The sequence below is a fragment of the Brienomyrus brachyistius genome, chromosome 1 (genome assembly GCF_023856365.1).
Source record: "Brienomyrus brachyistius isolate T26 chromosome 1, BBRACH_0.4, whole genome shotgun sequence".
In the NCBI taxonomy this organism is placed as follows: domain Eukaryota; kingdom Metazoa; phylum Chordata; class Actinopteri; order Osteoglossiformes; family Mormyridae; genus Brienomyrus; species Brienomyrus brachyistius.
Window position 1 is genome coordinate 45326387 of NC_064533.1, and position 25822 is coordinate 45352208.

Genomic DNA, 25822 nt, shown 5'->3' on the forward strand with positions numbered 1-25822 from the left:
GTCCAACTGCATGAGCAAAGGACAATAAATACTCACAACACTGATGACAAGGTGGTTACCAGCGCAAAGTGTTTATCCCTGACCTGTATCATACACATCGATTCATTGTCTTGGCGAATATGCCAATATCCCGAATCCCACACTATAAGAAACCCCACAGACTCAAGTCAAGTAATTAAGATGCACTAAACGGAACTGACGATCGTGCTTCACTCTCCATCCCACCCAACATCCCTTGTAATCAACGTCTACAATTCATAGCGTAGCAAGTGTGGGGCAGGGGAGATGCAGCAGAGCCGAATTGAGTCATCCACGTCTGATGGGGGGGGCTCACTTCTGACCATAGACAGCACATGCCCTGAACTTAGTGACCTCTACTCAGCACTGTGTAAGAATACGGAGTGTCAGGGATCATGAGAAGCCCCTGTCCACTTCTATACCGGGGGGGGGGGGGGGGTTATGTGACGAGGCAGTATGTCCGCCCTGTTAGCTAGGTGACCAGGCCCTAGCGCCCCGCCTGAAAGCAGACAAACTATAAAACGGCTACACAAACAATGCGTATCCACCTGAGACTACCGCACAGGATACCGGCTACTTATAGCAACTGCAAACCAGCTAACAAGAATAGCAGGAAAGCTGTTCCAAACCCTGCCGCATTGATGCTTTGAAGTGCACCAATTCTAATCTATTATCATACTTCAGGCAAGACGCTTTGAAGGCAGGTTTATCCTCTGCAGCCGTGTGTCCTGTTGTGAATGAATTGTTTCCTTTTTTCCCTTTGTTTTTATTTTCTGTTGAAACTGACACTTGTGATTGTTCTCCATACTGAGCAAAAAAATAAGAGAATTAAGATTTTTCTTCAGCTCCATCGCATCGCCACTGGTCAGGCGGACAAAGTGACTACCTGTAAGCGGGAATAAGGGGTTTCCTCAATTAATGGGGAGAAATGCCCATTAATTTGACCATTTCTGGAAAAGCGGAACCAGGTCACAACACAGGTCTGACCACAGATTAGATGTTTGGTGATATTTCAATTAATGAAATACAAAAGAAAGACCAAACACATATCATAACTTCAAGCAGAACTGATAAACAGCCTTTTCTTTCTCATTGGAACCCTAAATAAAGTTCCCTTAGGTAATACAATAAAATTCCTTTCTTACATGTGGAAAATGTTCTGAAAAATGTACCGTATTTGTCATTTAGTTACATCCTAAATTACAAGAAAAATTTGATTCCAATCTTGAGCAGAATTACTGAACAATGTTAAGCACATAGCCCACTAGCTTTTTGGTTGCTTTTTTCCATAAGAATGTAAGTACAGTAACAGACTATACAATGACTATGACGTTAAAGATGCACCGTTGCCAGTTGTATTAATTAAAGACAAGAACCAGGAATCTGTTAACAATAAGTATTATAAGAATAACGCACTTCACTCACTGACTGGCAACATTCAGATTAAGCTATTTCCAGTCTTCACACTATTTGTGTTCCATTTTCATCCACTGAGAAGTAGTACGGTTGGACGGACAGAAGGATTTTAAGAATCGCTAAGGAATACATTTTACAGATGGCTGCTAAGTCTCTTTAGCGTTAATTTAATTTAGCTATCATAATTGTAGGGGGCAAGCACCATTGTCAAAACGAAGAAAAAGAGGGAGATAAAAACTTTTTTCAAATTCGTAGCCTGCTTTCTTAAATGAGCACAATGGGCTCAGTCAAAGAATAAAAAAAAATAGGGCTAAACACAAGAGACGTAACCCACAACCCATGTCGGCTGACCAATAACTGCTTCCATAATTAGATAAACATGGTGTACAAAGCTGAAGAACATTAAGCTTTGGCCTCTGTGTGGCAAGATATTCTTAGTGCATCCCCTACCCACTCTATAAAAGTCGGAAAGGAGTGCAAAGTTGCACGTTAGCCTACTAGAGCAGGAAATTCCACAGCTTTCCCTGTTCTGGAACACAATACCACTCGAACCAGAAAGATCAAGGCAAAGATATAGACGTATTTATTTGTACACACGCATAACTTCATGTACAGCAAATGTGTTTTCCCACTATCCAGCAAATGCATATTAGTCAATGAAAAAGTATCCAGTGTAGAATTTGCTGTTATATCACTACCATTAATTATTGGGTAGCTTATGTTGCAGCCTACATTCTCTATACCCCAGATGCGAGAAAAATCTCTTGACGGATTTAGAGAAAATGACATTCTTTCACACATTATTTTCATTTTCCTAAATTGCTATAGATGCAGCTAAGTAATTCTTTAGTGATTAGGCTTTAAAAATATTTCTCAACTGAATCAACTAACAGATTTCTAGATGAATAAAGCATCTGAAAAAGGACTGACAGAATAAAAATTAACATTGCCCACAACATATCTATTACTCCTCAGTGCACAAATGAATTCAATAACAAAACTATCGCTAACAATAACTTTGTGGGAAGCCCATTAGTAAAATTAACTTTGCTCTGATGACGGGAGATGTTTCAGAATATTGACCTTTTCACACCAAGTGTGTTACCATAGAGACAATCAACCAGAGTAAAGTTAAAAGCACAAAAGCAACAACCATTCTGTTATCGAAAAAAGACCAATGGGGAATGCAGGAAGGCTACATGGTGCGAGCACAGTCATTTAACGAAGAATTTCTAACATAGCCGTGTTTACTAGGGTCCGTTTATCAAAAATAAATTTTCTGATCAGTTATGTCTCCCAAAACATAAGTATAACAATGATCCTGCTGCATTTTCTTTGTGAACAGAATGTCCAGACTACAAGGGAAAATTCCAAGAAAGGAGATTATTTCAAAAAACAATGCATGCATTTAAACGAGATCTAGCAGTGAATGAGACCAAAGAGACACCGGAGTATTTGGGTAGTATTACCACAACAATCTCCTTCATTAGGTATTAATTTATTCATTAAATATTAACTCTTGCCTGGTCCCATTCTGAAGGTGACATCTTCATTTGGTCTAAGCAGGATGTGGACTTTAGTGGTAATTCTTCACAGTTGGGGAAAAAGCAAATTATTCATTATACTAGACAAGAGTGCTTTCTATTAAACTACACCATAGGATCCATAACTCCACATAATTAACTCCAAAACATTCAAAAGGACGACTGCAGATCCTATATGTAATTCACAATGTGTCTTGTGTCACAAACACTGGATACATTCTAGGACTAGAATATTTTACATTACCACCATGAATAACAATGTTTCATTACAACAGGAGCAGGAACAGTATTTAGATCGCCATAACGTACATAACGAAGACTCTACTATAGACCAAACTTTATTTTCTTTCCCGCACAAAGGACGTCAACTGAGGACTGCAACTACTAGGGACAAGATGAACCCAAAGAGAGGAATACTCCTCCCTTTCTCGTGACAAGACATTCTGCAAGTAACCCTGTCACACTCCGACTAGCACAGTATCAATGGAGTGAAAAGGCCCTACAAATAGACTTTAATCTGGACCTGAATGGCGCCTACAAGCACCAACACTAATTACGACTACTGAAGAGGTTTGCGTCCTTTTTCCCTTGTACGTACTAAGTCTGTGTGCAGGCTTTGAGACTTAAAAGGCCCGTCGTTACGTTAGACACCTGCTTTGTAACCCTCAGCTCAATCGCATTCGAGAGACATCTCTCACTTAAAGAAAGATCCATTGTGTAGATCCACTGAAAACATTGCCATGCTTCGATGAGACCAAGGCGGCATCTGCACTGTTCAGATGAGGAGGACGTTGTACTCAGTCTGCAAATTCTTACACTGCCTTGCAGGTACCAAGCAAACGGCTAACTAAAGCGTTTGCAAAAACAGGCACTTTACATACAAATTCTCTCTCATCTCACTGTGGTTCAGAGGCATCAAGCGAAAGATCTGCTGTCTATCGAAGACATCGGGTAATCGTTTTTGGGGATGCAGGAAGAGGTAGGTGTTGGGAAGTTCCGCAAACTTCTCGAAAAAGAAGAGGCAATACAGTTGCGTTGGTCAACTTCTGAAGGTTCTCTTGGCTTTCATTTACATATAATTACACTTTAATAGGAGCGTGACAAGCGCAAAGACTAAAGTGGCAGAGAGGAGCGGGCTGCTCAGGACCCCCTATGATAGTCGTTGACAAGACGCAGCACAGGCTCCGTCTCCTGCTAATTAAACGAATCAATTAAGAGACTATTGTTGTAACTGTGTAACTGATGTTCTATAGAGGCAATAACAGCCCCATTGGGAGGTCTTCTACTACATTAAAACACTGTCCTCTACAACTCCATCTGATATCATTAGAAACACTGATTTGCGTCTTGCTGTCATGTCAGCGGAAGCAACGCATTATGGAAATATGCCCAGCAGAATGGTCCCAGTATGAGATCAGGTTCACTCCTGAACCACCAAGGAGGATTTTTCACCCCAAAGTTCTCTGAAGTTCCTTAATGGAATCAATACATCCATCAACGCAGCAACCATTTAGTCAGTAGCTAAGGGTCACATATTTGCATACTTTCCCTGCTATGCAGATACAGGTTAAGATGAAAAATTATCATATTAAATTTACCCTCCTCAGTTAAACTGATTGAGTTCCAAATTGTTTTAGATGGCTGTCATTAATCCCCAACATAAGGTTAGCAATTTCTCTGCTAATTTGATTTTGTGGGTGCATCAAGGGTCAAAATACTAGCATATTAATGCCAAACCCCATTTAATCTCTAGATCTGGGAAACCATATTAACATGCAGTTTAGAAAAAGAAAATATAACAGACAGCTCCTCCCTCTGTGCCTTTTCAGAAACCATTTTTGTCTAAAATGCCACTGAAGGCAAATCTAAATATCATTTATATAGTAATACTAAAAATAATAAATTCTTCAAATTATATATATGTGTGTGTGTGTGTGTGTGTGTGTGTGTGTGTGTGTGTGTGTGTGTGAGTGTGTGAGAGAGAGAAAGAGAGAGAAGTTGTTACTAAAACAAATTCAAAAAGTAAAAAAACAATTAACTCCAGGATAGAAGGACAAACATGAAAAAGAGCAGAGTGTCAGGTGTGTGTGAGGGTATGATTCTGATCTGTCCTGACATGGATCACACTTGGCCGTCCACATTCACTGGTCTCAGCGCAACCTTAAGTTCTGCAATTGTCTCTCTGAAAAGCAACCAGCACTCATTACACAATGGCAAACAAAGCCAAAGACAATCAGCGGTCTACCGACGAGCCCTGATATTTAAGATAAAACTAATATAGAAATCGGATAGCAAAGTATACGTTTGAACCAATAACTGATACTATAATATGCATTTATATATTACAAATATGTAGGCTACTTAAGCATAAAAAATCTAATAAGGACACATTCAATGACCTTCAGTCCATTTTATTGTCATTGTCTGTATAAACACACTTTTCTGTCATGCGTGGAATTATAGTCACTACTTAAAAGTAGACTGTCATCATCTCAGAAACAAAAGGTACCTTAACATTAATATTATTTAATATTATCATTTTGGCATAGCATAAAAAACAGTGTCATAAAAGCTGATAAATTTGCCGTTTCAAACAAATGTGTGTATATGTATTACTAGCAAATTACTATACGCTTAACCATAGGCTTCATTTTGAGGATTGGAAATACTGCAAAGGAAATACATTATCATTTTCGAATGGAAAAAACCCACGGTGAGACTTAGATTCAGTGATGCAGTTGCGTAAATGGATGTAAATCCTACAATATACTAAGCACAAAGTCGAAGGGTGCCTATATCTGTACGTATAAATAGAAAAAAATGCAATAAAGAGCCGTATCATACTATAGATTCATTACGAGTCGCCACAAAAAAAAAAAACAAGCTTTTTTAAGCATTCTAATTAAAATACTGTTTTCCATCACCGGGAATTAATTCCCAGCCACGCTGCCAGGGAGTGAATGTTACTCAACGTCCTTCAACTGGCCATGTGCAAGAGGCCAGCGATGTCTCGCTCCGCTCTTCCCAGGCCGCCTGGCGCCCAGTTGTCAGATGGCTGGGATAACCCTGGTTTCCTCCCTGCAAACTGGCGGCAAAACCACTGTGCTTGCCATCTAGTGTCAGGGAATCAAATGAACCATTTCATCTGTGTTGATGCCCCCATGACAGACAGCCTGCATGCACCCCCCCACTCCCACTCCCCCCCCCCCCCCCCCCCCCCCGCCTCCCCTTTCTCTCCCATCAGCCCCGGCTGTTCGAACACTGCTGACAGAAAGGTCAATGAAGCCGGCGCTAAGCAGGGCCTGGGTGCCATGGACAAGTGCCAGGCACACACAAGGACAGGTACAGCACTGGCATCCAAGAGTGAAACGCTGAGGAGACCGCGGCCCTCGCCATAGCAGGTGTGCCAACCTGCCACTCCCACATCGAACATCTAACATCACTTCCTGAATTAGAACAAATGGAAAACTTGACTGCCATTCCTCTAAAGACACTACTACTGGAGTTCATTAGGGCTAAAGAGATGAACACACAGAACGGGAGATATTTTGATGGCCATTCGACATTCCCCTATGCTACCCCCCCCTCCCAAGTTCAAAAATTCCATTCAATGGACACTGGCCACCTGCCAAGTCAATGTCTGCTTGTCAAACCTTTCAACCTTAATGGGAAAATGATTTATTATATATACACGGAAATCGGCATAGTCAATCCGGGGCGTAAATATGTTCCACCTATATTAAAATATCCCACTCATAAATCTAAAAGGGTTTTCAGCCTACCTCCTGCCACTGATATCCACCCCCGCCTGACTCAGAAAACATTCAAATTTGCACACTAGAAAGTTTAATCATACATTTGTCTATATTCAAGGAAAGATGGAAGTAAAATTACTCACCGATGTGCCGAAATACTGAAGTTCTATCTCCCCGGCTGCATTACGAGAGAGGCACTGAAAATATGAAAATGCAGAGATGATTATTCTAAGGTTTAGATTAAAAGTAAAACCATATTAACATATCAAAGCAATGCAAGTCTTGCAGTAAACACATATTTTCAGTGAAATGAATAAAGGTAAAAAAAAAATAAAAAAAACTTGATTAATTTCCATTTAAAGAACAAAGTCTGTTTGAAATATTCAGTCAGTGAAACTTGAATAATTGTCAGTACAATATCACGTAGAGTTTAATATTAGATAATCACAATACATCACTATAAAAAATACTAAAACTGAAGACTTTGGACATTTGGGGATGATTACCAATATCTGCACAATGGATTTGTAGAATTAAAACAATCTGCGTTGAAAACCACACAGATGAACTGAACTTTGCATCAAAAATGTATGTCTGATGAATGGATCAATGATTTCAGCCATTTACAAAACATCTACTTCGGTCCCATGAAAGCGTCAGGTGGCCAGAGCAACAATACTAACAAAGTGAAAATGATAGGCTTGCAGACCTACGGATGGCGTTTAAGGACTTCTATTAAGTACACTTTCATGACAATTAACGTTCCCTTTTCAAAAAAATGCAACCAATATGTCGTCGGGCCAAGTGCCTTTCATGGATGACAATAGCTACTGAGGAAAGGTCAAACAGTCAATCACCGTGAGGCCTTTACCCTTACTCCTGATTGGCTGCACAGTGTGAATGGTTCCGACTAACGTGTTAAAATAGAATTATTATTTAAACTAAATTCATATAGATAAAAACATTTTAACAGGAACTTTACCGATGAGATGTTTCACATTAGAACAATAGACAGGGTGGACACGCGTTCCCTCAGCACTTTGCAGAGAAAATTCTAAGCTGACGACCTACACCAGATTTTAACACTGTGAGTAACACCGTGAGCACTGAGCTGACTCTCCTGCTTCCCACAGCAAATGAGCCAAGACGTGGCCACACAGCTGACAGCAGGCAGAGGGATCTTAGCCAGAAAGTCGTCTCCCTAACGTGAGGCTGGATGCAGGCGCGTTCAGTCGTGGCATCGTTACGAGCCGGGGAAGGAGACGTGGAAAGCACCGTGGCCTCTTACAGATTGCGGATCTCAGCGGTCTGTGCCCGTCACACTGCTGCCAAAATAATGGCTGCCCCCGTATGCGGCGAGCTTCAGTGAAGAAGTAAATACAAATGAATGCATGGTGCTCTGTATGAAGTGAAGGAGAAAGAAAAAAGAAAAAAAAACTTGCAAAGAATTATATGTTAAGTATCACAAAACAAATGCTTCTGGGGCATATGCCAGTAAGTCGAGTGCCGATTTCCCAAGATCTCATGGATGCGACATAAATCCTTTAATCCCTCGGGAGGGTTTGGTGGAGAGACGGCAGCGGCAGCGGGAGCCCGGGTGGGCCGGGGGAGGCTGCCCTGGGAGCAAGCCCAGGCGGAGAACTCCGCAGCACTCACCTCCTCTCCAACTTCTGAAGGACTCGCAAGTAGGAGGAGCAAAAGGCCTTGGCCAGAGTGGGGACACAACAGCTTAGCGGAATAAATATTCATGAGCAGCATGCACCCGCGAACTAGCGGGGCCAACCACCGAGGGCGCTTATTATCATCGGTATTATTACTGTTGTTGTTTCACAAGCACATATTTTCATACATAAAATCATTAACCGCTATTACGCTGATATTCAGTCATAAATGTACGCAAGATTAAAATCTTCTGATATACCCTTTCAGCATTTACCTAAATCCAGGTCAAAGTTACCTGGAGGTATTTTTAACAGCAGCAAAGACAAAGCAGATTAAATCCCCCCCCCCTCCCCCTCTATTTTGGGCAGGTTGTGTTACACTTTATGATGATGCAGCTGCACGAAGTCCATGACCAGGAAAGTGATTACCACACAGCCGTAAATGGTAATCTGCCTGCCTGCTCGTAAATTAATGTGAATAGAGTCACCAGGCTTCATGATTCTAAGGATGCTTCGCTTGATTGGCTCAGGAGACACAAGATTGCATGTGACTTGGCCCCAGCTTATCTACAGGATTTAAGAAGATCCCTCGCTATCTCTACTGGAAACCTTTGGAAGGATACCGCCTTGACATTTACACATCCTCAGTCTCCATGTGTATATTAGCATCGTTTTTTCATTCCGCGGACAAAGACATGCCGTTTTCATTTATACTGTATGGTTATTTTCTCCTTGTTATCTATTATTTTCCATGGCCATTTCATGGTCCTTCAAAGTTCACCGGTTTTCAGGAGAATCCCCTTTTCGGTATTTTTTAGTATCCTGTTGATACAGTAGGTTAGTGATTCTGGGCACGGTGGCTATTTGGACTCTTTCATCTATTTTTTAAATCTAACATTCTTTGATGCCTCTCACATGCCGACTCGATATCTGACCTCAACAAATTATAATGTCTTGTAGCAATTTTACATGGTTTATTTTCTGTTTTGGGAATATAATCAATTAAAATATAATTGACTGGGTTGCCAGTGAAGAGCATACAGTTTTGCACATGAAACATCTTAATTCCGTCAGTAAATGGAGGTAGTGTTTGGTAACCTTATAAATAATTGCATAATATTTTACAGTGAGTTTTATACCGCACAGGGCTTTTCTCTCCGACTGATTCGCAGAATCTGGCTAAACCACTTCAAAACAACAGTCTTCCCACCCACATCTATAATGGAACACTAAATACATTGTGAGTATATTATGTTTGAACTTCAAATTAGCTAGCTAAATATTTTTACCCTAACATAATACGGTCTGGTAAATTACTGAACAAATATTTGCTCGAAAGGATGGGTGTGATCCAACACTTTCAAATGCTTTGTACTGGGAGAGAGAATTCCTGAAATCAGTCGTTCCATTTCTCGGCAAGTTCACTACATTGTCAGTGAATCATATCTGTGGTGAATCAAAGAAAAAAAAAAAAGAATCGACCATATGGTAGTACCTTCTGCATCAACTATCTTAATTGGACCCCAACAACTAATCTTCATTTTCAATGGCTCAGTAATACAAAATTAAGGATCATCTTTGCATGGAACAATATGTAACACTACAGAGATTCTTTAGGTATGCTGCAGAATCTTTCCTACATCCACAGATCATATAATATCAAAATATTTATCAACACATATTCAATTTTCCTTACTGCTGCTGCCACCGAAAATTGCCACATTGAAATATAAAAAAAAAAATGTACATATATATGCACAACGGAGCAGCCTCCTTTTAATCCAAGCATACAAAGGAAATAAAACTTCACGATTACAAGCTAGAAACAATAATTCCTGCAAGCAATTACTACTTCTGAAGGAAGCGTTAATTATTTTACAAAGTGTAAGTATAACGTAACAACAAGGTAAGGTGTAAATGTATAATCCCCCTGATCTGGATATAACACACGTCATGATTCAGGGTTAATAACCACAAGAATACATGTTCCGCCACTTAACAGCAATCAAGTATTTCTCATTACACAGGAAGGGTTTGTGTGACACTGCACCAAATCTCTCCCTTATTCTTTCCCAAATTAGTTCCACTTAGTTGGGTACCAATGACCTATTCAATGCAAAATGCAATTGGTGACAATCAGCAGACTGGTGGCCTTTCACTGTCTAAGTTCAGGGCTACAGAAATTACAAGAAAATAAGGAAAAAAGAGGAAGGGAGAAAAAAAAAAACAGCAATTCACCTGCAGTGGAACTGCCCTCTAATGAAAGCTCTGGGGGGAATTACCAGCATATTTCCAAATAATAGAGACCCCCCCCCCCCCCCCCCAATCAACCGCATGATGGAATAAAAAGGTTACAATTTAAACAAAGCGATCATGTACGGCCCTAACTAACCACAACTTTAAAAAGTATACACACCCAATGCTGAAATTGCTAGAATCGGCGATTAAGCGTGTTTAATTTGAGGCAGTGATTCCCTGCAACACCACTCAGTTGTAAACTAAGAGATGTATATATTAAAGCAAAAAAGTTAATAAGTGTATAATACCACAATAATATCTAAATGCTAATTTGCAGCAATGAATATTTATCTTTATTTATGAATATTTATAAATGTTTTAAGAAAATATTGAACTATTCCGCTGAAAAATAAATTTAAATACCACCTCTTTTTTTAAAAAAAAAAAAAAAAACACTACTATGCTTGTTAGTGAAGGGACACGTAAAATGAGGTGGATGGAAAGACGGGTGGAAGCTTATGGGATTGCAGTCACGCCTCCTGTTACACTGCACAATAGGTTTGACTGTAGTTCTCCTGCATTGTACATTTCAACATCAGCATTTTACGGGATGACTTCTCTATTGGCATATTCCTACGCCACTTCTGATTCCCTAGTTCCACCAATCGCCCTCAACAAAACTGTCCAATCAATGAAATCTCGGTATTTTCCAGAAGATTTTACAGAGACACTTGAAGTACTATTTACCTTCACAGTAAGGATACTTGCTGAGAAAAAAAAAGTACTTTCACAGAAATTTCACTGAGTACTTTCAGAGTAAACCAATAAACATAAAAAAGAAAGTGGCAGAAAGAACTAAATCAATGCTCAATATTATATAACAGCAAATGAGTGTTAGAATCCTTCAGCTGCCTGATGAATCTTCAATTAAATATATTCCACATAAATAAGCAAGTAGCCAAAGAATGCTTTGGTAACTCAAGTTCAATCTGTCGTGCGACTGGAACGTTGCGTGCGTGCATGGTGTTTGGTTTCTGATACCTGCACGGTCCTTTGGGTGCCGTTGATGGTGACGGGTAACAAAGCAGACGCCAGGTTCCACTCACTGGACACATCCACCCTCATTCCATCAAGATCCACCTGCGGAGATGAGCACACAAGACTGTTACTGAAGAGACAGACACAAAACACATCTCAAGATCATCACTCCGTTACCATGCGGCAACCATTTTAAACAGATGGCGCCCAAACAGCCTGTCATGTTTACTGTTGCTGTCATAAAAGACAAGAGTCCAACAACATGGTCTCATGGGGGCCCCTGGGGATTGGCGGAGGACCTGAGAACAGCTGCCTGAGGGAACTCAGGGCTTCAGCCTGAGACGTGCCCCTCCCATGCCGCTCTTCCAAACTCCTCTACCTATGTGGACATGCTACATTTACTGCAATTAAATAAGCATGCCATTTGAATATTCGGTGACACATCGCAACCTGCTCAACGGGGCCTGCATATAATCTCGTCCCCACGGAGCAGGGAAGAAATTGTCCGTGTCACTATTAATGAAAGAATTTGCATTGTTATCTTAATTATGGAGAAATAATGAAGCTCACTTCTGAATTAGTTAATCGACAAAAACTTGTACAAATGTGTTTGCATGGCCTATAGGTATGGCCTGCTGGTAATGTATATTCTGCCCGGGTGCTTGGGGTTACGTCAAGCGACGTCTGCTAGCCCCTAATAAGGCAGGTGTTGCTGGGCATTTCTTCAGCTCCTTAGCAGTCACGATGGTTTTTGACCCTCTCAAGTCTTTCTTCTCTGTCTTTCACACGAAAAGGCAGCAGAAACCAGAAGGACCAGAATACACGTTAAAGCATTTGTGACATTTGACTATACTTCTGTTTAAGACCTTCTTGCCCCAGTTAAAACCAAAATTCTACTTGAGGGACAGTTGTTAGATTAGTTGTAGCAGGGCGGGGGGTTTTCCAGCAGCCGAGGTGGGTGGTAACCTTGGAGCTGAGGGTTAGAGAATGTTCGGCTGCCTTTCCGCTTTGTCTGAACACAGTAAAAGGACAGGAAGGCAGAGTGGAAGCCAGAGCTCAATGCGCTTGACAATTCAAGGGCCTCAAATGTCACATGAAATATCAACGCAACGGTGACAAGAACGGACGGCCACAGGAAGATGACGGTTTCTATGACAGTGCGGTTGCATGCTACCCTGACGAAAAGAAACCAAACTCAAGTAAGCAACTCAACACCAACTACAAGAAGCCAAGACTATGGGATTAAATTTGACTGGTCAGAGTCAACATTAGTTCATCTTAGGCTGAAAAATCGGTAAGACGATTTTTAAAAAGCCCAAAAGATATTTCATTGTACTTTTTGGAGGTTTACGGGTCGGGTCAATCAAAGCGCCAGTAGGACCTGATACTGCTTCCTCTATCGCTTAATATTCAGGAAGGACTGAAAATTTCTGTACTGCCTGTTTTTTTTTGTTCATAATGACCAACAGCAGTACTGCCAAAACAAAAGTTAAAGGCTACGACTTAATGGAAAGTGTTTTGCACTGGAAACCTCGAATTTGTCACCTGACCAAATACCTTTCTGAATCAGGCCAGATACATGAGCAGATAATACAGAAAATCTTAAATCGAGCTGGTTTACATAGATCAAAAAGAGAAAAGAGTCCCAAGTTATGCCTAAAATAAATACAATTTTAGCCTGCTCTCTGCAATAAGCTGAAGTTTTTTTTATGAACAATTAACACATTTTGGGATTTTGTGATAGAACAAACATAACCAACAAACATAACCAACAACAGAAATAGTGTTCATTCTCTGAAAGCTCTAGAAAATGATTTAAGTTAATTAACCAAATGTAATATCCATTTTAATAAACCTTCAATTATGTTCAATGAACTTGCTTACAATAGTAATTCAATTTTAAGTCGTCGTTATTATGTTGCCTCTGTGCTGAATAATCTGCGTGAAGAGCTTAGGTGTTTGCAATTCGCTGTGCGACAAAACAATGTCCCCAGTTGTGGGAGACTGAAACTGAACTCCAAACTTATTAGCCTTTCGGTTTAGTGTAATGGAATGACTGTACAAAAAAGAAAAAAAATCAATTAAGCACTTTGCTCATACACTGAACCAGCATTTATGTTTATCCAGAAGTGCAAAGTATCACAAGGATGACAAAATGAAGACAAAAGCAATACGAGTGCGGGTGATGATACTGACAGCTTATCAACCAGGCAGAATAATTCTAAAGAAAATCAAATACCAATTTAAAAAATATGTATTCCATTATTGCCCTGTGTACTTCCAAAAGTATAGCAACATTAGGAATGTGACACTATACAAGGTCCAGTGTTACTAAATTATAAACTAACATAAAAGGTGATAACACACTTATCGGTAGCCAAGAATGGAACAGGGTCAATTAAATGAACAATGAAATAAAAATGTGCGCGGATGCATCAGACGTGTCAAATACATTTACTATAACGGGAAAATGTTTCACAATAGTTATTTTAATGCACTTCCACATTTAAACTGACAATCTTTGGGCAAAACACCAATCCCAACAATGCAATGGCATTTTTAGTTTTTTGATTGCAGATTTTTATAAAATCGAATTTCCCCTTGTGGGGACCGAAAAAAATGTCCCCACAATGTCAAAATAACAGGTTTTTTTTTAAAATCACATTCTGGGTACAATAGGTCCGCACAATGTAATGCATAGCTGGACCACAAACACAGTACTGTGCAAAAGTCAGACAGCCAAAGAAAATTATGTAGAAATGATGTTCAAGTTGGTGTCAAACTATGATATTATGCTTGTCAAAGTGTGCCACCCTAACCGTTTCAAAACATCTCCAAAAGTCACCCAAGTATGTCCATTACACACGTGCATCTTTGGACCCTCCCCAAGCCCACCTCGTATGGCTAATCAATATCTCATTGACTGTTTTAACTAATTAAATTAATGAATGAAATGAGCTGGTGGTGAAGTTTAATAAACACATAGAACGGTGCGCCTGAGGAGAGGTGTGATCTTCTAGTCGTCCAACAAGATATCAGTGACTTTTTGGAGAACAGAAGAAATTCTTACTAGATTTTATTGTGCTGCTCTTAATTTGCACATGTTCTAATGCTAAATTGTATTTTGTTCTGAGCAAAAGTGCACTTACTAGCCAGATAAAAAGCTTTAAACGTTTATTTTAACTGCCTAAGATTGCACAGTACTGTGTATATACACACCAACATCTGCAGGTGCTCCCCAGTGGCATACTAATTGAAGATACGCATCCTAGAGCAGAACCAATTTGATCACATTCTGTGGTCTGTAGGCCCAGAAAACATAACTTTCCTTGAGTTCCATGGGATGTTCTAGAAGGCTGGGCTCTGTCTGTCTCTACAGCAACGTCCAATGTTGGACCGGTGCCTAGACTGCTGTAGGTGGAATGTAGTGAACAGCGCTCTCCTACAAGCATGCTGCACATTGCTTGATGAAGCATGCAGACCACAGAGGGAAGGCAGTGGCTGACAACACACATACAGGAGGTCTGCGCCACCCAACGTCTTTGATATGGCTGTCGGAGTCTGCAATCAAGTATGCAAACGGCTATCCCTGATTCAATTCAAAGATGGCCATTCAAATTAAATTTTACTTCATGTGTTGTTGTTTACACCTAGTTAAGTTTTTGTTAACCAACACAAATTGTACATCACATCATTTCTGAAAAGAAGGTTTTTACCATGAAATATCTCAGTATCTCCAAACTAGGTTATGCACCAATCAAAGATTGGATTGGAAGCTGGGCTTCCAAGCATTCTTTAACAATAGTCTACAAACATTCTTACATCTTCTGGTTTTCCTTCCCATGTTCTATATGTCGTGGGGTTTCCGAAATGCATTTCACACCGCATGCTATGGGATCAATTTTTCATAACTATCCATTATTACTGAATGATCTAGGAAAAAAACACATATAGTTAATAATATTAGAGCAGAGCTCGGAATAATGTCAAAATATCCAATGTGAAGAAACTTTATAATTGGAGTAAAAGCCTATATATAGGATGAATACTCAATACGACATTTATCTTCTCATACAAGACCTTCCACATCTGTAAAAGGGGAGACTGTAAGCAGGTAATCATGGTGAATGGATTCCTTAGCCCCTAACAAGTACTGCACTGGTCACTAGTGGCACTGGGACTCAACAGCTATCTTCTGGTACTGGAGGAGAAATGCCTCAAAACTGAACTTAAACCCCTTGATGTTTGAGTGTAAAAAATATATCTCGTTTTCAGCCAAGCCCAGACTTCCCAGCTTGAAGATTTTTTTTCTTCTGTTTAAGAGATCACTCCCTGACAGATATCATTATTTACTGATGAGGCCCAGCAGCTAAAGGGAGATATTTTCAACATGAAGCCAGTTGTGTAAATACAAGATCTCACTCTGGCAGAGGAGCCTGGCTTCAAAACAACAGTAAAACTGAACCTCAGAAAACCTTTCAAAAGAACCCTGTTTGAAGTTCTCGTTATGGGTGAATGGAATACAAAATCTATTGCAACAAACTATCATCAGGCCCATATGATTCCCTGATTGAGACCATGTGTGGCACTCCTCTGACGGCCTTCCTCACTGCAGGCCTACCTGTGTACTAGCCAACCCTGGGCTGCATGTGTCAAAACATTCATCCACAAAGTCACACTAAGAATGCAAAATCATCATGTACGAAAATGGAAACACGGAATTCCACTGCAAGATTGAGGTTCAAATTATCGTGCTGAGAAAATCGCGGAAAAGGACTATTAAAATCTTTCCGTTAATACTCTGAACGAAAATATTAATAGCAAGGTCAATCAAGAACGTGTACTACAACTAAGAACCTACATTACAAATCACGTCCTGGAAGGCTACGTGACATAGGCAAAAATCGCAAAAAACAAACATTCAAATTATTAAACTTTAAATGCTGCATGTTGCAGAAAGCAAGTAAATACATCAATTGCACAGTACTGGAAACATACAATACGCGGGTAATTGGAGGAGGCCAGTGCAGAGCATAAAGGGTCTACAAGGAATATCCTTGGTAGAGGTTTTCTGCGCTGGAACCATGTTGGAAGTAATAAAAGGTAGCATGAGACAGATAAGGGTTAAGGGACTCGAGATTGGATGAAGATAGATGAAGCAGATCAAAGGCTGCGGACAGAGGGCCAGAGGCCAGTCTGGGGATTAAACCCCTTTCTGTTTGCATTTTCCTGCTGTTTCACTCACAAGCTCTCATCGGCTTCTTCACAGAGATCAACCCTGGCTTGTTATGACAATCATAACAACAAACAGAATAGCAAAAAATGGATAAACCCACCAGGTAACATTTCGCATTGACTTTGTTATAAAGTTTTGCTCAGATTACCGACAACAAAAGTCTTATTAGCCAAGTAAGACAAATATCTGAGGTGGAGGTTTGAGCAGAATACTGAATACAGATAATGCTGGATTACCACAATGAGGATGTTTCAGTTCACACACACACACACACACACACACACACACACACATATACTATGTTTTATAAGGAATAATTACTGGTCAATGTCAATGAACAATGTCAACAGTCAATTTCAAGTAGAACAGAGAAGTTGATATGTAGCAAACTGATTATTAAAATGAATGCTTGGAAAACCACAACCAATACTTTTGTTGCAAATTTTCCTCAGTAATAAATGATTCAAGTAGATAAATTCGCAAAGTTTAGTTCGTTATTTTAGGAAGCATAAAAGTGGCACCCAGAGGAAAGAAAACATTGTATTTAATGAAATACATAAATGAAGTATAAAATCAAATTTCCATATTAATATAGTCAAAATTTTGAGAATAAATTTTACATAAAACAATCATATAATAGGTCAGGTGAGTTTGTGCCCCCAGGAAAAGACATTTATCTGTGATTACTTTTGGATCGTTATTACTAGTGCAGTTATCCAACCACAAAACCACAAACACCACATAGCTTATCTTAACAATACAAGTTGCCGTAACACGTTCAGACTTTAGGTGCTGTACTGACTTCTTCAGGGCTGTCATGCTTGCGAGAGACCAAGGGTCAATCAACTCAATCAGTTGTCCCACCCTATCTTGCGTAATACTCTAGATGATGCCATTTTTTTGCACTGCGGTCTTCTGAGGGAGGGGAACAGCCAGAGAGTATAAAACTTATTGAATATTGAAATATTGAGTGATATCTGAGCTGTGTCCCATTAAAAAAAAAAAAAAAAAAAAAACTTAGAATGAAGTTTCTCCCTACATGTCCCGTATTTAGCGGACTTAAGTCAACGGCACTGTACGTGTTCGGTGCACGCTATGTTAAATATCAAAGAACAATTAAATTCAGCTGAATTCTTTTCAAACATGGAATACAAACATTTCAGGAACTCACTGAAAATAAAGTAGGAAAAAGTAACGGCCGTGCATTTATGCATAAAACGGAAGACAAAACATTTCGAAATCCCAGGAATCAAGCACAGTCACTGCTAGAGGATTAGTGAGAGTTAGACCCTACATACTGGGCTGACATAGCCGCAGTCCATGACAGATATCAGTAATCCATGATAAACAAAAGAAGAAAAACCATTATCGTGTGTAAATGTTGTATTTAAGAGCAGATTTAACAGCAGCCATTATAAGAAGTAACCTGATCATGAGCTTGGAATCCCATACATCCAGAAAGTACCAGGCCCATTTGTCTGCTATAGAAATATGACTGAAGTTGACCGTCACTCTCTAGCTGGTAGTTACACAGCATGCAATGTGCATTCATTCTATTCCCTTAACATTTGAGTGACCAATTACCGCTATCACACTCATCAAGGGTCAAGACTGTCTCTCAGATCCAAATTGTAATGGACATTTTGTGCCTGCATTATACATCCTAGAGAAAACCCAGTCTTTATCCGATTCCCATGATGTGCTCCCTTAACGTGCGGTAGCCACAAACTGTGACTTCATTCTCCAAATATTATTTCGACTATATTCTTGACAGTACTAGTCCGGTTCTCAACATTTGGACTATTTGCGAAAGATTAAGTGGAAACATTGAAATTAAACACAAGTCGAAATTCTTTTTATTCTTCTTTTGTTTCCTTATCAGTGCCCCTAATAAGCTTCTGTAACTTTTGTTATGTCACTGTTTTCAATGATTGGAATTAAATCTACGTAAATTAGAATTTCAGTTTCACTAAAACTAAAGTAGCACTAGTAGAGAGAACAGAGGGGGGAAAAAAGCATCCAGGAGTTCATAGATTCTGAATGAATGTATATTGCGAATAAATTTTAATAACGATAGCCAAGTACTCGGTTATAAAATTGTAGGACTGCAGAAAAATTGAATTCTAGTAATTGTTGATTCAAGCAACATGATTCTTTTCTCATTTGTTTTCACCGATTCACCAGTTAGTAAACAGCCGGCAAATTTGCTGAACTAAGGAACTTTAGGAGCAAGGTGGGTAAGAAGAGATCTGGTATAGATTAAGTACTGACTACCATGCTCTCAGATTTTTCGGACAGGACACCGAGTTTCTGCAGGGACTGAATCTAGATTTTCTCCTCCCACGTATCTTCAATTACATTTTTCATCATTACGTGGTAAGGCATACAGTCTTCCAGGAACAGAATTACAATCACAAAGTTAATATTATTCAATTCTTCAACCAGAAAGAATGGGGTTGTAATTGAATTTAGAAAATAGGGCAGACTTAGTTAAACAGAGGCAAATACTCAGCAAATATATGCCAGTCTATGACAACAGAAGTAAATATATAGAGATGTTCATGTCAGCCACGGGGAAGAGACTTGAAAACAATTCTTTTGAATCGTTTTGACAGTTTCTTTAGCACCAGAGATACCTCTGCATTATCAGCTCTGCATGCATGCATACATATTGTGTACATATTGATAAAAGCGTTTTGGCGCCGGAACAAGCAGTTCAGGTACTACAATTATATCCTCAGAATAAAAACCGATGCATTTTAATTGTGAGACGAGGCAAAATTCGGTTGGAAGGAGTTTAGCGAGTGAATGGAAATGTGAAGAATGCGACAGGAGGTGTAACCGCGAGGATGGGGGGGGGGGGGCGGGGGGGGGCAGATGGGACTTACTGTGTAGGTTGATCCGGAGTGGGAGACAGTGACGGCGTGGACCCCCTTCTCCAACTCCACAGACAGTTCCCACCTCCTCCGCTCCTGCTGGGAGCCGGAGACTCTGTAAAACAATGCCCGCATTATCCACCACATTTTAGCTCCAGCACCTAGAACCACTGCACTCCATAGCTATGCAGTAATTAAGTCTCCCACCATTTGAAAATTAACCTATATTAAGTATCATTCATCATTCGGCTATGTGGGCCTGTGTAGGCTACAGGCCGAGGCACAGAGCTGGGAAAGAAGGCCCTTGGGTGGACTGGTTACAGAGTGGCAGCAGCAAATCTCAAAACTTATAGTGGCAATCAAGCTTTGGTCTCTTGGTTAGCCCTAGAAACGGTGGAAAATCTATTTACCAGAAAATGTATGATTCTCCTTAATTTTGATATATTGCTTTAGTTTATTAAAAAAAAAAAACAAACATGATACATGGCTGATCCCACACACACCAAAAACAAAGTAACAGAAAAAAAACACAACACTGAAGACTTTTGGGATGGAAAGCTTGGTATCAGGTTCCATGGTTATTCTGTAATCTGTTAATAGACCTTGAATTGGGTCACGGAGCTAAACGAAAATGAAACAAGGAAACTTCACCAACATTCGCACGGTTCTGTCTGACAACTAAGCTTTGATGGGACATTTTGCGTTGTTTCCAATAAATAAAGTTATTGAATCTTGACTCTTTGGAACTAACACAATAAATAATAAACAGATATGAAAAGAAAATATGCAAGATTTTTTTTTTTTTTTTTACTTTAATCAAAGCAAGCTTTTTGTTTGTATGTAGCTGTTGTCCCCAATTCGATTTTTTTCCCCCAGTTTTGTCTAATTTGCTGTCATGTGACCCCAAAGCGTGCTGGGCCTATCCCCGAGGTCGCCCAGTGCACAGTGTGGGCTCTCTATAATCCCGGGCTGGCCGGCAGCCTAAGTCCAAGGCCTTGGCCTGATGGGGGATCCCCAGGCCCCATGAAGTGGCCCCAAATCGCCATCAAGTAGACACAATGCTGGCACCCAATCAACATTGACTTGATCAAGACAAATGTGTCACTTCCAGAAAGCCACCGCACCAAAGACTGTCTGTGCACACACAAATCTAACATAGGACTCACTAAGGCCTGCTCACCAAAACAGAGCACAGCCATATTCTATCATTATAAGCTTCCCATTCTTTGCTTGGTGCTGCCAAGTGTGAACATAACCCCCCAATCCCTCACACCAAGAACTACTGAATATTTAAATATGAAATCTCACAAACAATACATATTAATTAAATAATTAAGATTCAAAGCCATTATCACATCTACCTATACTCTACAGTACAGACGATGCCAAATGATTAATAAATAAATTGGCCTGAGCATTACAGGTTAAGCAGACTACAACCATTTGCAGATTCCTTTTGGCAGCCTCCCAGACTATTGTGTGGACAGATTGTGATTCTTGGTACCAAGCAGTCTATCAATAGCTTACTTGGTGAGCAATATGCATGATGAGCCCTCGTTGAGTGGCAGGGACAGGACAGCCCCCCGAAACATAAACTGCGGCAGAATCTCCTGAAGACAGCCAGCGAGGAGCCACTGCAGAAATACCATCTTTGGCCGAGAGCCAGGAGCCCACTCAAGGCCGCCTCTTCAGCTACAGTAGGTCAAGCCTGTCATAAGGGTTGGGTCCATAGTGTCACCTACGTGTCACAGGCAGACGCAGAAGTAGCCACTGCGAAAAAACCCCCACCCCCAACAGAACAGCAGCACAAATGGAAGTGGCCTGGCACAGAAGACCCATCCCCCACCAAAACCCACACAAAATCCGACCCAAACCCATGTGTTAACACAGTGGGAATCATCCCAGAGTGTCGCCGGTGCTCATGCGCCACTAAAATGATACAGTACAGGCTTAGTGAGGATTAAAGACTTCATTTATACTCATATTTAATATGTTATTAGAACTCCTAGTTTTTTTTAATGCCATCACATGATGTATGGCACTTGGGCAACAGCACCTTATCTCCCTTTATTTGGGAACATCAAGAGTGACTGGCATGATTTCTCCAGAAGAACAAAACAAACCACAAAGATCGATGCCCTGATATTCCGCTTCACAATGAGGCCGACTCAATGCTGGGATAGTATATACAATGGAAATTTAGTACATACAAGATGAGGCGCAAGTCATGAGCTATGAAATGAGGGGTGAAATATTCACTCTCAAACAGTATATTTTGTTAAAGTATTTTTGCACAAGTGCTCTAACTGGTTTGTATTCACCTCTGCACACATGTATTTATGAAGACCTAGACAAGAAAACAAATACATACAGTCACTAACATACTTTACGTTAAACATATGATTACGTATCAAACTAGGCATTCGTTTTATACAAATATAAACCCTTTGCGGCATTAAATATAGCAAGCATAGAAATCTGGTCTTCTGGGTTTGATAACATTAAGCATGAGTCTTATTATTAGGCTAAGTCGAATTATACAGGCCAGTAAATACTTCAAAATCATCCAAAGTCTTTCCTTTTAATATTTATCGTAGCAATTGAACAGGAAAATAAAAGAGACATATTGACTTAAAACAATGTTAATAGTCAAAGCATCATTAAGGAATCCTTCATCATAACGTGCTCTGTGGGGGGGGCAGAAAAAAAAGATCAAAAATAATGCACTGTGCTTTGTAGCCACTGCGGTTAGTTTCCTCAATGAAGGGTAAGAAAGGGAGGTGGCGGGGTGTTTAAAAAAAATATAAAAAAAACTTCTGAAAGTCGGCCATTCATGTGAACAGAGTACAGAGAATTTCCAGCGCCGTAAAAATATTTTATGCAAGGACATAGATGTATTCAGTGGGGGTGGACAGCACAAGCTACCCCGAGACTACAAAGCAGAGCTCCCCAGGTTCATGAATAAGTCGAGGAAATGATCAGAAAAAGCAGGGAGATGTTTAGACAGATGGCCCATTTAAAACGTCTGGGAGAGAGCAAAAAAAAAAGTGATTTTAATGAAACTTTATATTTTGGAAATAATTGATCTTTATTCTTTTTACATTCCATGAAAGGTGAGAGTGAATTTTATGTGTTACAAGTGCCCATCTTGTGGACACTCACGCTGTACAGCACTCAGATTAAATAAAATCGACATCATGAACAGTAAAAGAAGAACCATGAGATCAGATGGGATGGTTTCAAACGGGAATGTGGCGCCAAGAAAAATAAATAGAAGACGATCTCCGCCCCCCCCCCCCTTGCTTGGGACTTAAAGGGGCAGGGAAAACAGTACTTGGTATTTTTAGAAATATCATCTGATGGGATTCTAGCACAACAAGTGTCCTCTGACTCTTTAAAGTGATATCGGATGCTGCCTGCAAGGGATCAGATTATATATTATGAAACATTAATTATTAATAAGGAGACGCGTCTGAAATGGGCATTAAAGGCTTGCAACTGAAACACAGCACAGTTTTGTTCGAATTTTAAGATTAAGGTATTATTCATTAAAAACCTAAAAGAATGCAGGGACGGGGTCAGCCGATCCGTGTGAAATTTGCAAGAGAATACTTTACTGCAAATCAGAAACACAGGAAAAACTATACCACCTCCTCTCACAGGACGACAAAAGAACAGGAAGTACAATGCATCGTGTTAGATTTATTACCTATACAGTCACCTATCGCACAAGACTCTCCATGCTCCATGGTCCTTTTCTGAAACTCAAAATGACCTTAAACGTTCGATTACAAACACCAGCGACAAAGAGTCACTAATCCTGCAAAGATGATGACAGTTCTCTAAAATGCGTTTTTAAATGTAACAGACAGATATGAAAACCCAACACTGAGTTACCTTGATCTCAACCAGCATCGCACAAGCTCTTCAGTAACAGCCATTCAGGGTCCCTTCACAAAATTCCCATAACTTATGAAATTATTAAATTTCTACTTAACAGCCTTGTTCTGCTTGATCAGTAGAGTGAGAAAAGTTCATCCCAGAAAATAGGTTTTCTGGAATCAGATTAATCAAATTTTATGTTAGTCATCACAAGAAAAAAGGAAGGAAAAAACCATACAACGTCTGCAGTCTAAATCCCAAATTTTCAACACAGATTTATAAAAATAATTTGTGTACAATAAAAGAACTTCATCTGAAGACTGTAAAACTCGCTAAAACTGCCCAAGGCTATTGAACACACTTTATTAAATGTGCAAAATAAGTCCTGATCTGAAATGATTTAAATGCTTTATAAATGTTATATAAAGGTTGTATTTAATTTCCCCCCCAAATAATTTCAAGACATCAGTAGGAATTTGAAAAATTATATAACCTACCCATTCAATGTGAGATTTCTGCTATATCTCAAAAAGGGTTGATCTGAGTATTAAGTCACACAAGAGAAAAATCTATGAGTAGGGCCCACTAACACATAAAAACTGAGCTGACACATTAGATTTTGTCTTGGTTAATAAAAAAAAAATGACCAAAATCCCTAGTACTGCAGTGTAATATAATGACTCAGATATGCAAATCAAAATGAGAAGAACTGGATTTTTGAGTGACACTTCAGGCTTTGGCAGCCCTACCACAAACGCGTTTGTCCAGGTCCAGGTGGACGTGACCCCCCCCCGTGCCACAGCATGACAAATTTTCATTTGAGACTAATAACAGGCCACATTCATCCAAAGCGGACGACAGAGGAATCCCCGGCTGGCCACCGAACGGCACATGGAAGGGTCATCATGGGAAAGTCGCCTTGGCACTGGGCAGCTAATTCGCGGGCACCTTTCATGGGTCGTACGGCTAGGATGCAAAAATAAGGCGCTGTGTGTGGTTCAGCAGGTTACGATGCTGTGCTTGTGATCGCAAGGTCACCAGTTCCAAACCCACGGTCTGCAGAGTGATTCCACTGTTGGGCCCTTGAGGAAAGCCCTTAACCATAATTGCTCCAGGCACTAGCTGACCCTGCTTACTCAACTGCGTGTAACTTTTAATAAAAGCATCTTCTAAAGTAATAGGAACAAAAAAAATAATTTTTAAACATACAACAAACAAAGTTCAGCCCTTTCTTCTTGCTACAGGAGAAAGTATTAACCTGACAGACGGTTGAAATTATATCATAAAATAAAGGCAACGTTGATAATCTTAAGACAATGGTGTTCCAGAACAAATTTCGATAACGTAAAAAATACAGTGTAGCAGGCAGCTGAGAATGCAGGCTATGCGTCGCCTGCACGCAACGTCCTAAGGTACAACAGATAGCGTATGAGGGAGGGTCAGGGGAAATACGGAAACAAGGATTCTTGGGTCCAAGAACAATGGGGTTTGCCGTCAATCTGAAATGAATTTACCCATCTGGCACCAACGGCTGCTTCATGCTCTATTTTAAATTTAATCAATATCAAGCCAAAGAGGCAAAAAAACATATAGGGATATCTCAACTGTGCTTCCCCCCAGTTGTGCCCTGGATTTGCAAATAAGTAGCTGAGAAGCTTTTAATGGCAACACCAGACGAAACCCACAAATCAGCCGGCTTTGTTTCAGGTTTGTCGCACTGGAGACTGATGAATGAATATGAAACCCAGCTCAAAACTGCTCAATCAAGCACAAATAACAGGATCACGAGTAGATAATGGGCCCATTGCGATAAAAGGCTTGGTCTACACGCTGAACAATTAACCAACAGAACTGTAGCTAGACAGAAATTCAGATAAATAATTCTCTGCCAAAGCCATTCAATGCAAACTACAATAAAAGTTAAGGCCAACTCTTGTAATGAGATAAGGTCATAATCTATAGCAATTTACTAACTATATAAAAAAGGTTTTAAATAAGGAATTTTTTACCAAAACAGATACATACCAAATAGGTACTTATCGGCCAAAAAAAAACACTTTTTCCCCTTTATCATCCTAAATTGGCAGCACACCATGACAGCCTCTGACACTGAGATCATAACAAACATGCACCGAGTTAAGTCATGTATATGAAAACC

General features: G+C 39.9%; 1 protein-coding gene across 3 annotated transcripts in view; it reads right to left on the bottom strand.

The window, feature by feature from the left end:
- Window positions 1–25822, bottom strand: part of pcca (propionyl-CoA carboxylase subunit alpha) — a 113303-nt gene that overhangs the window by 20624 nt on the left and 66857 nt on the right. For all 3 annotated transcript variants that reach the window (XM_049007108.1, XM_049007118.1, XM_049007128.1), the window contains exons 20-22: window positions 19795–19897; window positions 11674–11772; window positions 6877–6930 (exon numbers count right to left, since the gene is read on the bottom strand). In XM_049007108.1, coding sequence (XP_048863065.1) covers window positions 6877–6930; window positions 11674–11772; window positions 19795–19897 — 256 coding nt within the window. The remainder of the gene's footprint in view (window positions 1–6876; window positions 6931–11673; window positions 11773–19794; window positions 19898–25822) is intronic.